The 18443-nt window shown below is 38.3% G+C and overlaps 1 protein-coding gene across 1 annotated transcript in view; it reads right to left on the reverse strand.

Moving 5' to 3' along the window:
• Nucleotides 1–5206, reverse strand: part of MACC1 (MET transcriptional regulator MACC1) — a 36327-nt gene extending 31121 nt beyond the window's left edge. Inside the window, exon 1 of the mRNA XM_015620266.2 lies at nt 5074–5206. Within this exon, the coding sequence (XP_015475752.1) occupies nt 5074–5076 (3 nt within the window). The 5' untranslated portion in view covers nt 5077–5206. The remainder of the gene's footprint in view (nt 1–5073) is intronic.
• Between the last annotated feature and the right edge of the window lie 13237 nt (nt 5207–18443).

The raw sequence follows: 18443 nt of genomic DNA on the forward strand, positions 1-18443 counted from the left end.
AGAAAAGAGAAAAGAAAAGAGAAAAGAAAAGAGAAAAGAAAAGAGAAAAGAGAAAAGAAAAAAGAAAAGATAAAAGAGAAAAGAAAAGAAAAGGTCGCTGAGCAGAACAATCTGTCATTACTCATGTTTGAGACACTATAATTTCATGCAGAGCAACAGGTAACAATTAGTGCTACAGGAATTAGGGCAGTCCTATGAATAAATTGATATTTCTTGTCTCTCTGCAGTGCCCCACCCCTCCCACCTTTACAGAGATCCTGCTAAAGCTAGAGGATCAGAATGAATCCAAGAAGGTTATCATTGCATCACAGCCTATTCTCCAGGGCCCAGAGGTCTTGCATGAGATCATGTATGAATATAAACAAACCACTTCAAAGTCTTTTCAGTTGTCCCTCCCCCAAGTTATTTCCTTTTAATTACACAGCTTAGAGTATGTAGAAAAACAGTTGATTCTCAATGTAAATACGTATCCAAACTTTGGTCCCATTTACGATCATAGGACAGAAATTAGGCTTTAGGGTTTGCTACTGATGGGTCACAAGTTTTTCATTGACTCATGAAACTTTTGGGATTTTTTTACAGATGTAGGCTCAGGTGAGAGCTTGAGCAAGTCCTTGTCAAGTTGTTACATGAATGTTCTGCGATACAGCTTATTCAGCCAGGGAAAAGGAGATGCTTCCTTTGGCATGATCACAGGATGACTGGCACAATGGACAAGCAAGGCTGTTGGCAGTTATTAATTAGTAGGTAAAGATGAGACCTGAAATAATATGATTATACTTAACTAGAGGTCAGTGCAGATTAAAGTATAAACCAATATGCTTTAGAATCATTTAAATCAATTTAAATACTTGTAAACCTCCATTTAATACAGGGAAATATTATATGCCTACATGGAGAGAGAGAGAGAGAGAGATTAAAGAATTAATTCAGAGCTACCAAAAATTCTAGGTGGAACAGAAGAAGGATCAAGTCTCCCAGATCTTCAAAGTATTAGAAAAGAAATGAGATGGCACTGTGCTTGAGGCTAAGCCTGGTCTTGGGGATGCCATCAGACTGGTGGCTGGCTGGCTGGCTGCTCCAGAAAACAGCAGTCCTACATCTCCTTCACATCAACACTGGTGCTTGTCTGGTCTCACCAGGAGCTGGTCCAGGCACAATGACTCAGTGTTCTCCTGTGCTGGCCTGCAGGAAGCAGTGGCTGGGTATGAGAAAGGGGACTACCCCATTCTGCAGCATGCAGCCATTACCTTAAAATGGTTTAAATGGAGTTCAAGGAGTTACCCAAATTAAAGTGGCGGCTTTCCATCTCGCTGGTGTGCAGCAAGAAGAACACAAAGATTTGTAAGAACTTTGAGTCTCCACTGAAGGCTGACTTCCTCTAATAATTCAAAAAGATCCTTTCCCCATTGAGAGGGCTGAAGAAAATGGCAACATTGTCCTCTTTTTACATTTTGGACTCAAATAATTGTCATCTAATGCATTTTTTAAATACATACCCCAAACTTATAGCTTCAGTTATTCTCTTCTGGGCAGTGGGGTTCCAGAGCATTCAGCCTGCAGTCACCCACACAGCAAGGGAGAGGCAGCATATAATACAGTTTTCAGCTAAAAGTCAGCCATCTTCTCCTTGATCAGGCTGGCTTACAAGGTGAAGTTCAGCTGCACAAGAAAAGGATTCCTACTCTCACAGTAATTAATCACTATATGCCTCCTATAAAAATCCATGTATCTCCAAACCTAAAAACTTTTTCTTATCACCAAAAGGACACCAAACCAGAGCCCAAAACCTCCCTTGCCACAAACTATACAATTGTTTCAGTTTTCTGATGCTTTCAGTGCTTCAAAGCTCTGATTCAGCTTCCCCACTGCTCCTTGGTAGGGATGTACTGCAGTGACTCCACATATTGAAGTACACCTTAGGCACTTTGAGGAAATTCTGGAGGGTGGAAAGGGAAAGTCATTGGAGAGTGATTTGACTGTTTGCTCACAAACCAAAATGACTGAGATTATTAACACTAGAGAAGACTATGAAGAACTATGGGAAAGCCTAATAAATCAGACAGCGTGAGATTAGGTTTGTTGTAGATAAGAGGTGGTCTCAAAGGAACAATTTGAAATTACTCATAAACATTGATTTCTAATCTAGTTGAAATTTCTTAGAAAAGCTTAAGTATGACCTTCAGCAGTTTAAAAAAGATGTGTAGAAATGCAAATGGGATACTAATCTGTACTGAGAAGAAGATGAAAAGACAGTAAAATATTGCAGGGCTAATTGAAGCACGTTTTCCATTACTATATGATATCACCTTTACTCTGGAATTCACTTTCTGAAAAAAAACCCACCTATTTTCTCCTCAAATTACAGACTTGAAGGAGATGAGCTGAAAATAATTCCAAAAAGAGGGCAAGAGATGAGAAGAAAAGGCTTCCATAGAAGTTAAAAAGATCTAAGGTAAAATTAGACCAAACATTTGGGGATAGCAGAAGTATATGGGAGATCAGAAAAGGGATGAGATTCAATTAGCTTTTTTATCTTTCCAAATCATGTTTTATTTTCCATTGTGGGATCTGTGAGGTAAATCACAATTCTATGCAGTAGGAGAGTGATAGAAGAGCCTATAGTTCCAGACAGAACTATGCTTATTGTTTTACAAATTCTGTTACAAGTATGTACCATGTTTGCGGTATAGAAATATGATGAACTACAGCTGCCACTACTTCAGAGCTCAGCTCTTCAGAAAGGAGGACATCCTCTAGAGATCATCAGCTTATGTTGACCATTTGGATGTTCTGTCCAAAAAAAGACAGTCTTTTGACTTTTACAGCAGTGTGATTTATATTTCTGCACCGTATTGGTTTTTGGTGTTTGTTCCACATATTTAGTATCCATTTTTCAAGGGTGGACTTCCCTGCAGGGACTCGTACCAAAGTTTGCAGTAGCATGAACAGATGTAGTTTCTCAAGGATCTTGAGTTAATATATCTTGAAAAATAGAGAGGAATGACATCCAAATCCAGTGATAGCGATCATCAAAGATTTTTTTTTTTTGTCCTTGGATACCATTCATAGAAATCTCCCACATGTAGTCCACAAAACACAAATATTGCTGGTCCAAAGGGGGAAATCACTATGATAAAGAGTTACAACAAAAATGTTAAATAATACAAAAGTATGCAATTGAGCACAATTCTCATAATTGAACCATTCTTAAAATAACAGGAGAAAGACAAGGAAGTGAGACAGAACAAGAACTTAAACCAAATATTTAAATGCTAAATAAACTTTCTATTACAATACATTGCTGTGGCAAGTCCGAAGAAGAGCAAAAGAGTTGATGAAGGGGGGGACAACACAAGTATTTTGAGGAAAAGCTGAGTCAGCTGGTGTTGTTTAAGCTGGAGAAAAGGAGGCTCAAGGGGGATCTTATTGCTCTCTACAACTGCCTGAAAAGAAGGCTGCAGTGAGGTGGGGGTCAGTCTCTTTTCCCAGCTAACAAGCAATAAGGCAAAAGGAAATGGCCTCAGGTTGTGTCAGGTAAGATTTAGATTGGATATTATGAAAAAAAATCTTCACCAAAAGGGTTGTCAAGAGTTGGAACAGGCTGTGCAGAGAAGTGGTGGAGTCACCATCCCTGGAGGTATTTAAAAGATGTGTAGGTGTGGCTCTCAGGGACATGGTTTAGTGGCAGACGTGGCAGTGCTGGTGTAATGGTTGGACTTTATGTTCTTAGGGGTCTTTTCCAACCTAAGCAGTTCTCTGGTTCTATGACTCCATGTAATTAGCCTGTTGAACACTCTCCCACAGGATATTGTTGTACTGTGTAGTTTAGTGAATACAGATGTAGGTATTCCTTGTTTTTAATGTACCCGGGGCAAACGCCATTCTCTGGGTTCTAACACGTCAATAACCAGCTTGAACTTGTGCTGTTAATCCTGCTGTGTCTGTCCCACCCAACACAGACACTGTGCAACTGTTTTCAGTGTATAAGCTCAGTGTCAGAGACTTTTGTATTAACTACTGTCAAATACATGATTTTGGGCCAGGAAAAGTGCTGCCAGTGTAGCAATTTGCACATCACAAGATCTACACAGTGCAAATAATTCCTTCACTTCTTCTCTCCCTATATCAGTTACTCAGAAGGACACCTATTTATTTCCCTTTCATAATAAAGCCAGTCAAAAAGTATTCCCAAGCTGTTAAAATTTTGATCTTTCTTCTTAAAAAAATACATCCATATGAAAAAAAGAGGTATTAGCTGAGTGGGACTAACAGGTAGCAAAAGAACAAGAACTGTTTCTATTTTTGTCTTTCACTTGAATATTTCTAATTTTAAACAGACCGGCCAGCTCTGCTTGTTATTTTTTAGCCATTAAGGCAGTTGGTTCAAGGTATGTCAGCATGATAGGTCTTGCCTCCATTTAGGCTGGAGGTATTGCCTTTGAAGGATTCTTTTAATAGAGAATGAAAATTTTAGCGTTCAGAAGTACATGTGCTCTTTAAACACTCTTTTTCTGACTTCTAATGGCTGCCTTGTTGGAAGGGAGGATTGTTAAGGGGTGTTCACCATTCTGATCTCCATCTCACAAAGCCAGAGGCCAAACCAACAGCTGCATGTGTGGAGAGTTTTAGTTCATATAGTGCTTCAATAAAACCAAACCAACCAATCAACCAGCAAGAAAACCAAACCCCACAGAGGAGCATGTGCACACACACACAGATCTACAGCAGCTCATTTCACAGAAGTAAAATACAGAGGAGGCAAGTTTAAGACTGATTAAAAATTTTAGGAGGTTCACCATTATTTGTGCTCTCAGCAAAGGTAATCACCAGCACTCAGCAAGTGCCTTTCTCCGCACATCCCGAATCACCCTAGGGTACAATATCACACAATTCAAAATGTACATAAGTTCTGCACCCTCTCCAGCAGCACCTGAACTAGAAATGGCCAAAAGATAGTATTAGGCTGATGTAATAGTGCTAGGCAAAAAACTACACTGTTGTTTCAGATCCTCCAATGTATTTTAAATGTAATCAGCAAAAGACACTTGAAAGACAAAAAAGCAAACTCACCATTCTGGAAACCAAGAGCTGTTCCCTAGATCCAAACTTGGTTTTTGTTCAAGACATCAGTACTGTTGAAGGAGCACTTATTCCTGCTGTGGCTTTGAAACACTCTGGCGTGCTCAGGGTTCAGGTGATGCTGGAGCACACCTGGTGAGCCTCCCTCTTTGGAGTGCTGAGCAATGCCTGCTGGAATGTGCAGTCTAGCAGGAACCTGGCACCGCTTGTTCAAACAGACAGGCGTGAACCACGGGACTACATTACCCATAATTGCCTTAAGCTGGTTTATGATTACACCTGAAACCAGGAGAGGTGGTGTGGAAGTTTCACCTCAGGGGGGAGAGAGATAAGCAGAGGAGAAGGAGGAAACCTGGGCTCCTTGTGTGCCACTGGAACAGACTGAGGATTTTCTACTTTTACACACTATGTGGCAGATATACTGAATTGCTGGGAGGGGTTCAAAGAGTGGCCTTCTGATTAAGGTGAAGTTAGAAATAATTAGATTTACTGGCAGTGAATAAATACAGTGACTGAAATTGCTTGAACCTGTATGACCGGTTTAGGCATCTCTGTGTATGTCAGAGAATGGATATAAGAAAGCAAGTGAAGGAGGGGTGGCAGTAGCTTAGCATATCTACAGAGGAGGGAATACAGAGACATTTGGCAGGGTCAGGAGGAAAATGTTCCTTTTTAGCCCCATGTCCTTTAGGAAATAGCAAATTTTTCCCATATGTTTTATTGCAGGTGGGGTTTTGTTTTTTCAGTGATTGAAGGATTTCATAGAATAAAGTTTAGAAGGACAAAGGTTACAGGAACAGAGAGACAACAAAAACAGTGACAGGAATGTCACAGGGACTTGGAGTAGGGATGATTTGCCTATCCTTTTTTTTTTTTTTTTTTTTCCTGCCTGTGTGTTTATGACACTTAGGACTCACAGCTGAAATCCCCCCTTTCATGGAAAGAGGTTTCACAGGCTTGCTAAACTTGAATCCAAAGAGTTGAAGTATAACTCAGACAGGATAAAAAAAATTGGAGAAAGGCAGAATCCTGTCTGTTTACAAATAATGTTAATTGGTAGGCAATTTTCATCAAATAAGCAACCTGCCAAAATAAGTGGTTATGTTTGATCTGACAGCAAAGTGGGGTGCAACTCAGCAAATAGTTTCACCCTGAAAAAAATGAAGTTGAAATGGCCAACTATTTCAACTAAATGTTCAATCCATTACAGCACCATTCAGAGAACTGAACACTTTCTCTCCCACCCAATCCAGAAAACAGTCTTTCTCACCTCACCATACATGACAAAGATGTAAAAGAGATTCCCCATCTCAGATGATTTAAGCAACCAGATAGATTTTTGAGAGAGCATCCTGTCAGAGGCAGGATGTTAGGGCAATATAGCCTGGTTAGTCACTCTGTGCTGAAACTGCCAGTTACAGAAAAATTAGGTGATTCCTACTACCACTGCTTCTCTAAAGGCATCGTTTGGAAAATCAAGATCTGGAAATAGAAAATGTAGGACAGATAAACCCTGTCAGACATCAGGAGGTGAAGGGAAAAATTTCCAGTGACATTTAGTGGCTTGCCCAGGGCTATTAAGAAAGCATTTAATTTTTGTTATATATTTCATTTTCTGGGTTTTATGAGTTTTCTTGAGGTAGGTATTGTCTATCATGTGTGTCTAATGCTAATGACAATTATAACCCAAACCAGTTGAAACTCACTGTCACACTAATATAATCTAATAATAAATTAAGATCTTGGTGACCTAAACTCTAAATTTCAATACCTTTTCTGTTATCTCAGACTACTCTTTAAAATTTCGTTTAGGTAAGATACCTTTCCTAAGCTTAATTTCTCTGAATGGACCGTTACCTCATAAAAGAAATGTTGGTTAAAAGTAGAAGTATTTTCAGAGTCAGATTTTTTTAACAATACATTCTTCTGAATAAAGAGTAATTTAAAAATTATTAGTGGTATTTTACCATAAACAGAAAGACCTTAAGTTTAGGCTGATGATTTTAACATAATTTTTTATAAAATAAAATACATAAAATACTTTTTACAGGTATGAACCAAAACTCAATTAAGCTGTTTCTCAGGTAGAAAATGAGTTTAGAACCCATAAAGCTGCAGCTGGGACCCTGGTGAGTCACATAAAGCATCTACAGGATTTGAGTTGATCTCTGGGTCTCATAAAACTATGGAATTATAACATTATTTGGGCTGGACATCTTGCACTAGATCAGGTTGCTCAAAGTCCCATCCAACCTGTCCTTCAAAACTTCCAGGGATGGAGCATCCACAGTTTCTCTGGGGCAACTTGTCCCAGTGCCTCACCATCCTCTCAGTATGGAATTTCTTCCTAGTATCTAATCTAAACTTATTCTCTTTCAGTCTAAAACCCTTTTATCTTATCCTATCCCTACATGCTCCTTTACAAAGTCCTTCTTCAGCTTTCTTGTCGCATCCCTTTAGGCACTGGAAAACTCCTAACTACAAAAAGGCCCAAGTATTAACATAGTCTAACTGGGTTTTCCCTACAAGGGTGACCATTTATTAGCTCCCACATATTTATTAAAGTCTGCCACTTCTATCTTATTGCATAATAAAGTTTACCTTGAAGGCATCTAAACCAGGTATTTAAAAGAAGGCACTGCATAGTCTGCTGTCACTCCAGAAACAGCTCTGACCTGGTCAGCTTTCATTTCCAAACTCCTCAGAAGCCCAGAGTGCAACAGCTTTTCTTTGAACATCTTTTGATGCTCTTTTTCTGCAGTTTTTTGATGCAGTTTTCTGCAGTTTGACTCGTTTTCAGAGCAAAGTCTTCCAGAAAGAGATTTAGATTCTTAGGCCTTAGGAATGCTAAATAATATGTGGACAGTTAATAAGCACTTTCATGGGTTTAATTAACTGCCCTGGTTGTACATGCATGCTGTACACACAGACAAAACCAATCACAGATGCTCAGATGCTGGCAGGCTCACCTGGCAAATTTTTATTTTTTTTTTTATTTTTAAGTTTTACCCACTTCTCAGATATATTTCTGTCACTGAAATCAGTGGAATTTAGGGAGAAATAACTTGGAACAGAAGAGGGATGAATGAGGATAATTCCAAGAAGGGAAGTCTGGAAGCTGAAAGGACGTGTATATGGTAAACCCTGGATGAAATCCAGACAGGGTGGGTCAGTCCATCTGAGCCCAGAAAAATTGCAGCAAAAGCAGTAGAGATGGTTTCCAGTAGCTGCCAACTCCAGGGCAAAAGCAACAACACAGGAAACTTTGCAAAAAAAAACCCCACTTTGGAGGTGGGTGAATGCCACCAAGCCACATCCTTTGGCTTTTGCAATCTTACTGGTAGTGGTGGCAGGATCCTGGAAAGTTTGGGAGCATAAACAATCACATGCTGGCTTGAGGTAACATAACATGCATGGGAAGTGGCAGCCATGCCTTCACCTCTTGTCTGATTACAGCATGTGCTTTCCCCTTCACTGATTTTGTATTTAAATAACTGCATATTTTGATGGCTAAACCTAGCAGTGACTGTAGGGTCAAAGGGCACACTTAGGTTCTGTGTGTAAACAAATTCTATTTGCTTGCAGCAGATGGAATAGCTGGGGCAGAAAGTAGCATATGCTCTTGGACCTGCATCTGTTTGCTGCAGTTCTTATCAGAAGAATGGGAAAAACCAAGGCCTCCTTGTACATTGTGTATCACTATAATCCCATTTTTTTCAGTTGTTCCTAAAGCTGATGAAAAAAAAAAATAAAAAATACAAACTCCTTGCCCCTCAAGACATTAGAAGTGGGGCACCATTAACCGTAGGCTACGTGACAGTTACCTCTATAATTATTTCCAACACAAATTAGCTGTGGTCACTACACTATGATTTATGATTGCATCTGGGAGAGGAGAAAAAGGTTCAATGTCAGGACATTCTGGATATAAAAAATCCACTCAGACATGGTCAAATATATTATTCTTCCCCTTCCCCTTCACACAAATGGTACAAAAACTTCCCTGGCAGAAAATATTCAGTTTAAAGATACTTACACATGAGGTAGCAGCTTGGACATTCCTCCCAATAAAATAGCAATTAATAACCAAGAGAAGCATGGGGGTGAAAACTGGTCTTCTGACAGGTCTATGCTGGAAAATGCTTAATAATACAGTAATGCTGGCAGAAGCAGTTCTGGCTGCTTTTACTGATTCCAGGCCTCTGAGTATATCCCATACCAGTAAGAACACTCCTGCCAGTTCTGTATCACATTAGGGCTCTTGCCAGTATCAAACACTGCCAAAAATCACATTCTTGAGAGATATGATTTACACTCACACACATACCTAAAACAAAGCAGGCTTTACAAACTCTAATGACTACTCCACCCAGGCAGGCAAACCTACTTTTTCTGATAAATAGTGAACCAAAGGAATCAGAAAGATATTATCTGGTTTCTGAAGGGCAGGCTACAGTTCTGGGCAATGTTAAACATCAAAAAAACAGCTCTCAAAGTGTGTTGTACCCCCAGCAGGCTGTCTCTTAGACTTTAGTCAAGGTGAAGATTTGGTATAAAACAGTGTGTTTTAATGTATTTTATGTGTTTTAATGTCTGTGACATCAGACTTTAATGAATACACAGAACTTGTGACAGGAGTACCATAGCATGGGAAGCTACAGCCAAGGCACAAGTGTGTACTGAAACTGCTGAAGGCAGCAGCAGATCAAATGGAAGTAACGCTGTCCAGTAATGAAATTTGTAAGGAAGATGTTACATTAAGCAGCAAATGCTATATCTGTACTTAGTATATCTGCTTGCACCCTGAAAAAAAAAATAAAAAATTAATAATTTCTTCTTGGAAATCTGGACCAAGAACTGAAATGTGGGTTTGTTTTTTGTGGGGGGTTTGGGTTTTGTTTGTTGGTTTGGGGTTTTGGTTGTGGTTTTTTTTTGTTTGTTTGTTTGTTTTGGGGTTTTTTTTGTTTGGTGAGGGTTTGTTTGGATAGTTCATTTGTTTGTTTGTTTGTTTGAGGGAGAATTTTTTGTTAGATTTGGTTGTTTTGTTTTGTTTTAAAGAGCTCCCAGCTCTACAGAAAACAGAATTGTTCTGGTTTTCATATATCAACAACTCAAGGAAAATCATTATTTTCCTCTAGTATTTATCTTAATGAAGGAATGAGTATGCCATGTTTTAATGCTGATGGAACATGAAATTACATTAAAAGGAGAACATTTATTTTTATAATAAAAATTTTAAAGAGGATCATTCAATCAATGGTAAATTAGCTGGCAAACTGGACTGAAGAATATCTCAGCAGGAACATTCCTGAATGGTGAGCATATGGTTGCCAAAAGGGACTTGGAGGAAGAGTTCTGAAAGCGGTAGAGAAAGATCTCTTTCTCCCTTGAAATAACAAGTGGGCAGGAACTTGTGCCCTAGGGAAAGATTCACAAGATATCTTTTGTACCATGAAAACATTTGTTTCCCCTCTGTAACTACAGCTGCTTAGTTTGGTTAGTTGCTAGATTACTTTATGCAAAGTGTGTTCATTAAACAAAGTATTTTTTTGTTTATACCATTTTCATTCTGTCACTAGCAAACTTCTCTCTCCCACAACCAAACCTGTGGCACTCTGCAAGGAAGGTTCACTTAGTCCATCCTTACAGAGAAAAGGTACAAAGAGACCTCAAAAAATGGAAACCAAGTTTGGCTTGAGTTTACAATCCTACCACTTCAGTCAGTAAAACAAAGGCAAAGAGCCCCGTGGCCCAAGCTGTGTTCTGCAGAAACAAGTCCTTAAGTCCTTGAAGTGATGCCTCCAGATCCAAAGCAGAAGCAGCAGCAGAGGGCAGGGCCACATGGCATTTCCTCCTGCAGCATTAGACTGAGCAAAACAATAACATCTTTCAGGTTGGGAAAACCCTATTTTGGTCCTAGTTGCTCATTAAATCCCACTTCATTTATATTACAGGTCAACAAGGAAGATATTCCATGTGACAGTAAATAAAGATCTGCAGGCAAAAGAACAGGGTCAGGGCCAAAAAGTTCATGTCTTAAACAGCAATGAGCAGGGAGGCAAGAAAAATACTGTTCTATCTCAGATTTTCTTGTATTTCTAGAAATTATTAGCACACTTGGTTAGAATACAGCTGATTACTAGAGAAGGAGAAAAGATTTTTCTTGTTACTTTTAGCCTGATTTCCCCCGGAAACAGGGTCTACATGATCATGCCAATTCTATATCAGACTCTAATTGATCCTCACTGCTAGTTTGTGAATTCATGAGCCAGTTCAGCCTAATGCAGGCACAGAAAACTCAGACTGGGCAGAACACTAGATTTCGTGAAAAGGCTCATCCAAGTGAAAAAAAAGAGCTGAGGATATCTGTGGAGGAAAGTTTCTTCTATTAGTAGACCTCAGAGACTCACAGAAAATTACAAATGAAAGAGGGACTGAAATCAAAGCACAAAATCCCGAGAAGTTTTCCTTCTTGAACAGGAAAAATCCAGTTCTAAACAGAGATTCAAAAGAAATTTGAATCCCAAAGCCTCTCTTGCTCATAGGAACACGCAGACATCAAGAGGGAGAATCTAATCTCATTGTAGAGCCCAAGCAGCTCTGATGAATTAAGTGGTAGGTGGCTCACTTTGACCCTATAGGTTGTCAACATGGACCTGTTTTTCAGCAACCTGTATGTTAAGAACTTGAAAATCTGGCCATGGGTGCCTCATTCTGGAGTCAGGAGATACCAGACGCCCTTGAAAGACAAGCCTTTGTTTAGGTGCCTGTATGGAAAGCAGCTGCTTCTGAAAATCAGATTTAAGACATCAGGATGAGACCTGCAATATGCATTGTAGTGCCATTAAAAGCTTAAAACTGATTTTCTTCATGTTAGGGGTTGAAAAATTATATAAATAATAATAATTTAATATTATTTACGCCATTTAAAACTGAAATTAAGTACTTACTAGCTTGGGTTTCTCATTTTTACTCCAGCTTGATAAAAATACTGTTTTGGAAAGGCTCAAAGTCATTAAATTTTTTGGGTTATACCTTCTTGCCAACTTGAGTGATTATTTGCTAAATATTTATCAATTACATCGTTATTATAATTTTAACTTGTAAATCAGCTATTTATCCCTTTAAAACAGATTTTATCTCCACTAACATAGGGACTAATAAGCCCTGAAAACCTAAAAACCACAAATTCATTGTTTTCTTCATTGTAAAGTGAGAGTTAGCTTTTGGGTTTTACTCCTCCATTTGAGAACCTTTCCTCAGTTTAGCAGAAAACATTTCTCCTAAGTTTAAGGACGCCTTAGCCTGTATAAATAATAAACCCACATGCAATTGTTTTTATGAACTGTGGTCTAAAGAGCAGATAAATAAGAAGTCAGCTGAGAAATTCACAGTTACCTAGGCTCCTTAATTCAACAGCTTGGTGCTGCTTGCTGTGAGATATCCTTGAAATTTGATCTTATAGAATAAGCCAGAAGAATGCATAGAGCTGCAATAGCAGAAACAATACTCTAAGGTTACAACATTTTTGACCTATCATATCCGGTACTTTACGTCTAACACCTTAAGTATTCATTAGTCATATTTACTGTGTGGTTGGCAGATAAAGAAGTGTAAAGGTTACCTTTCCAATGTTGTGTACAACTAGAAATAGGAGTTAGGCAGTCAATAATATCTGTAGTATAAAAAAAAAATTATCTTTACAACTATCATAGAATTGTATGAGATACCTGGATTGACCACATTTTATTCATCAATTACTTACACATCATTTTTGATTTACCATTTTAAACCATTTTTAATTTTTTACCTTTTTAAACCATTAAAAAGGTACTGAGTTTGGTTGCATTTTCCTTAGATAATTTGATCATACTTATTTTTATAGTGACTCTAATCAGTTAAAGATCTACTTACTAATCCTTTGTCACATATTTGTGATACAGGATTGTGCATCTGACCTCTTACTCTTTGTGTATTCATTTCCTGGGAAAAGGCACTCTGTTTTACAGGTGCATCAAGAAAAATATTTTTTTTATAAAAATGCAAAGAAAAATCCCCACTGCTGATAAACTGTTCAGCTGTGTGTTCACTCAGATCTTCAATCAGGTTTTTTGAGTCAGCAGAACATCAGTTAATCTTGTTGTTGTTGATGCATATTTAACAATGTATTTTGGTGGTTTGTTCTTTAGGAACAATATTATCATACTTACATTGCATATTACATTTTTTCTGAGCCAGAATCTGAGCTCTGTAGTAAGAAAGTTTCAGCTTCACAAGCAATCAGCACTACACCATCCTGGTAATTCTGTCTTACCTTCTAATAAATGAGATGCAATTTTCAAAAAGCTCTACAAACACCCACCTTACCTGAAATGACTACTTCTGTAACTGGAACTTTTCTCCTATAACAAGGAATTTCTCATGCACTATGAGTACATCACAATTACTCCTAACTCAGTGACCCTGCTCCTTCCAGAAAAGGCCTGGCATTGTCATCCTTGCAACTTCAAAGCAGGACCTGGCTTTAATTCCCAGGTGACCTCACAAGGTTAATCTGAAGCTCATGTAAAGGCCCAGAGACAGTCTTTAATGCTGCCTAGCAGAAGGGAAGATCATTTCTGGCTCCCTTAGGAGTAATAGGGCAGGAACCCAAGAGCATTTCAGCTGAAAAGTAACTCTGAGACCTGGCCAGAGCTGCTGTGCCCATGGTACTTAAAAGAGAACCTCTTACTCAGTAATACCTCCAGTTGCCTCTGATTACCATAATGACTGTAATTAATGCCTCCACCACCAGAGCAGTGTGTGCTGGTCCAGCAGCCCTCCACCCATGGCTGGCACCCCCAGCCTTTTCCTGCAGCACACGAGGCGGCGGCTGCTGAGCACTCCCTGTCTGCACTGACACTTTGTGCACTGAGCTGCTAATAAGGGAGTCATGGTAATGCAACAAGACGGTATTCTGACTTCATCTTCCAGTAACAGCGCATTTCTCTTTGTTTCTCTTCTCAGGCTTTCAAAGCTTCTGACTAAAAATGATTTTCCAACATAGAGAAAACCTACAAGGAGCAATAAACAGTAGGATTTAAGTACAGCATATGCTGAGAATGCAGTTATAAAAAAAAGCAATAATGCCAGATCTGCTATTTATCAGGACAACTCTGCTGAAGTGAAGGGAATAATTCCAGTTTGCATTTTCTGAGGATCTGATCCCTACCAAAGCTGTTAAACATGGAACATCACTTCAGTACACTAGGTGCCTTCTAGCTGAAAGATGTGGAAATAGAAGCATATATGGTTTAGAGGCCTTTATGGGACCTGTTCTGGAAGGCAGGTCTCTGCAAATCACTAAATATTTTGAGCACTGACTAGCTCGAGGGAGTGCTCACTCAAAAATCTTGCAAGGTTCGTTTCTCTTGCCTTCATTTTGAATGCCATGACTTATCTTTGTTGACACCTACAGGAGCAGATAAGATCAAATAATGAACTGCTTTAAACTCCTTTAAATGACATGGGTGGTTTCAGTAAACACTTTCCATCAAAATAATGCAACCAATGCTTAACCTGGCATCTTCCAGTGTCACACAAAATTCTTTTTGGTTTTTAAATCCAGTGCAATGAAGAAGCTGTGATGATCCAGAGGCAATGAAATTGCAGTACTGCTGATTGTGGTGATAACAGCTGCAACTTTGAGGACTTCAGACAACTTTTGAGTTGCAATCAGCAGTGGTGCTGCCTTGTGGTTGAAAGTTCAGGCAGGAACTGGGAATAAAAAGGCTGTAAAACTACCTCAAAATAGTAAGAAAAAAATAGTATCACTTCAGTAAATGCATGCACCAAAGTTAATCAGTCTGAGATAGTTTGGGGTAACTGGATCACAAAGGATCTATGAGGATTCCCTTTGCATGCATTTCTTGCTGAAGGTGAACTTCAAAGACATACATAAATTGGACGGTGATGCTGCCATAGTTCAGCAAAGCATACAGACTACAGTAATGCAAATGCAAAAACATGTAAGAAATGCTCATAAATACTTGCACATGTAAAACCCTACATTTTTGCTTTTATATTACTAGCTACTCATTTCACTTGGTTAAGTTAATTGGCATTTTGGACTTCATTCCTAAATATAAAAAATAATTTTTTGGAATAGGAGATCATTATCTCACGTTATTAACAGTGGACAAGTTTAATCATAGCAAAATACTGTTCAAATATTAATCCTTTAAATATGAGGGTAAAGAAAAACTAACAAAACTGGAAAAAGACTTAGGGACTAGTCTTCCTGATGAGTGTCTTGAAATGGATTCTTCAACATCTGCAAGCTGTAAGTGATAATTTTTTCCCCTCATAAACATGTAAAATCATATACAAGTTCAGTCATGATTGTTAAATTGTGGATCAAAGACACAGTTTGTTATGATGAAGGGAGTATTTAAATACGCCCACAAAGAGCGCTCATTACCAGTGCCACCAGGCCCGTTGTTACTGCCTTTGCTGCTTTTGAATACAGACACTGAAGCTGTTTGGTGGAACAAATATACATATTTCTGATCTGATCTTGCAGCAGGTACGACCTGTCAAGCCTCACACACTGAGAGGTCGAGGCTTGTGTGTGAATCCAGGCTCCTTGGCAGCCTGGGCCACATCTCCTGAGCTGGCCATGCATTGCCTTCACCCTGGCTCTTTTTCCAGTGTTTATTTGCTGACCAGCTGCACACAGAACAATTAACTGCAGAACAGCAGAGCTGGACTGCCTCTTGTGACATGACTTCTTCCAGGACTCATTTCTCTGGTCAAAACAGTGCTGCACAATACCAGCCCCTTCAAGTCTCAGTCTCACTTCCCCCTTTCCATTATCCAGAACGTTCCTCACGTACTGAATCAGACAAATCGTGACCAGAAAAATACAAATAAAATTATAAAACCTGCCAATCAAAGCTGCATTTAAAGCCATTCATCCAAAGCATGTGTGCATGAGTGTTTCTATTAAGTTTATATGAATGACCAGATCTTCTATAATTAGTGCCTCTTCTGTTCAAAGTTTGACCAACTGCTGGGCATTGGGAAATGTACTTATGAGCCAAGGAAAAAATGTCATTAAATACTTTGATGAAGTTGGGTGTCTAGTTTTGTCAGACACACTTTCCTTGGAACTCTTCTCTTCCTTGGAATCTCAGGCACCTTCAAAAATTTTTAATTTGACAATTTTTTGGTGGATTTGCCCTTGAGAAGTCATTCCTGCCAAAATGTCTGTGGCAGTTCAGAAATTACACCCTTCACAGATTTTTATCCTTGCTTCTTTGCCAAAGATTCTGTAGCTGGAGCTCTTCTAGCATAACATATCAAGTGAGTGTTCCTCATAGCATACATAATCTGAAGTTGTACTTTGAAAGAACTCCTACTGCAGGCCCATTCTGCCTTTTGAATTACAAGGTGCTAAGCTTTGCTTGATATCTTGCTTCTGGATTGTGGAAGTGGAGACAAATAAGATTTGTCTTCTTCTGCTGCAACTTGCATTGGAAAGATCTACCGTCGTTGGAATTTTTCCATATAACTAAGTATGAAAGAAGGTGATTTTGAAAACTCACAACACTTTGCAATCAGATCAAACAATCATTTTCAATTCTTTCTTTGCATGTGTCCAAGTTTTCCCATTGTGACTTGTTCTAGTCAGCTCAGAAATTAAAACCATTTCTCCTCCACACATATGCTATTCTTTTGGTCAAATTCCTTATATCATCATCATTGTGACTTTTTTTTTATTTTTTCATTTGGCCTGCAAAATAACATCTTGGTTGTGTAATTTAAATTAAATTTTATAGTTTGTTAAACCTCCAAAGAGTTGTCACATAAAATAATAGTATTATTACAATCTGAAGCTGTTCCAAATTCCAAACTTGGGCATTACAATGAGCAAACAGAGCCTTTGCCATCTCCGTTTTGCTACCCATGTCACCAAGCTCTCAGTAGTGTTGGAATCCTTAAAGAAATTTCCATGATGAGTGTTGAGCCTCAGAGCTGAATAAAATATTGGAACTTTATCACTACAACTTCTCTACCCTGAGTAATCCTTAAGACTCCATATGAACTTGTTGTCATTATCCATTTGACCTCCAACAAAGTCAGGTTTTTTTCCTTGGGAAAGTTTGCTCTGAGATCTACCATAACAGGATATCATTTACAAGAAACCATTGCAAGATCTTGAGATCTGTGATTTCGGCTGTCTAATTTTGAGGAACTGGAACTGTACATTTGTTTTTATCCTTTTCCAGTTGTTGTAAAGTATCAGGATCACATCTGCTTGCAAAAAGTTGAAACAAGTTGTACTCAGCTTCTGAGAGACAGGCATGCCTTAAGTTATTTAATACAGTGACCTTGCAATGAAAATATTTGTCTTACAAGATTAATACAACTTAGAATTTTGCTATGATTTGCATTTTTCATTCTTTCTTCATTGAATACTAAGAACTTATCAAGTCACTGGTATTCCTTGTGGTTTTTGAAAATTAAGAGCTTTGGTGCCTCAAAGTTTTTTTCTGATTAGAGGACCCTTGTCAAGTAAATGTATTTAATCAGAAGTTATTCTCAATTAAAAGCTGCATGACCACAGAGATGGAGCACATGGTCACAGACTTTGAAATAAAAACCCTGAAAATATTGAAATTACAGTAAGCAGAGAAAGGGTTTCATTTCCCTGAGCTGTATGGAAGGAAAGGCTTTAGTGACCTCTGATTAAATGTTTCAGCTTGTTTTCCTGGGATCAAGTACTATTTTTATTTGTTTCAGGTGCTGATAAGTACAGGCCATTACTGCATCAAAAAGAAAAGGTTTACATTTGGTTAGAAATAGAATTCCATTTTTAATTAAAGCATTTAAAATACATACAATTTTAAATATATTTCATCTTCTCTACAGGAAAACATATTTTCTCATTATTTTGTTCAATCTCTACTTATTACATTTCTAAAAATATACAGACCTCCTGATAAATGAGACTGTCTAGCTGAACTTGGATTTATTTGTTAACTGTTGTTTATAGAGCAATCTGAAATTCAGCAGAATGTTGAAGGGAAAATCAGAGAGTTCAACTTGCACTTGAGGACAAAAAAAGAAAAGCCAGTTACATACATTTACAGTAAACCCTTTTTTTCTTACAAAAAGTTCTTTGAACTTCATACAAAATTCTTCTACTTAAAAATATTACCAAGAGGAATAAAGTAATTGAGCAGACATTTTGACTATAATTTTTGATTTCTTCTTCTACTTATGAATTGTTCTAAAATCACAACCGATTTTGGGAATGTGACGCAGACTTTTCAATTATAATCTAACTTTACCACAAGATCCACTCTTAAGAAGTGCCT

Source organism: Parus major, chromosome 2, assembly GCF_001522545.3.
Source record: "Parus major isolate Abel chromosome 2, Parus_major1.1, whole genome shotgun sequence".
Classification (NCBI taxonomy): Eukaryota; Metazoa; Chordata; class Aves; order Passeriformes; family Paridae; genus Parus; species Parus major.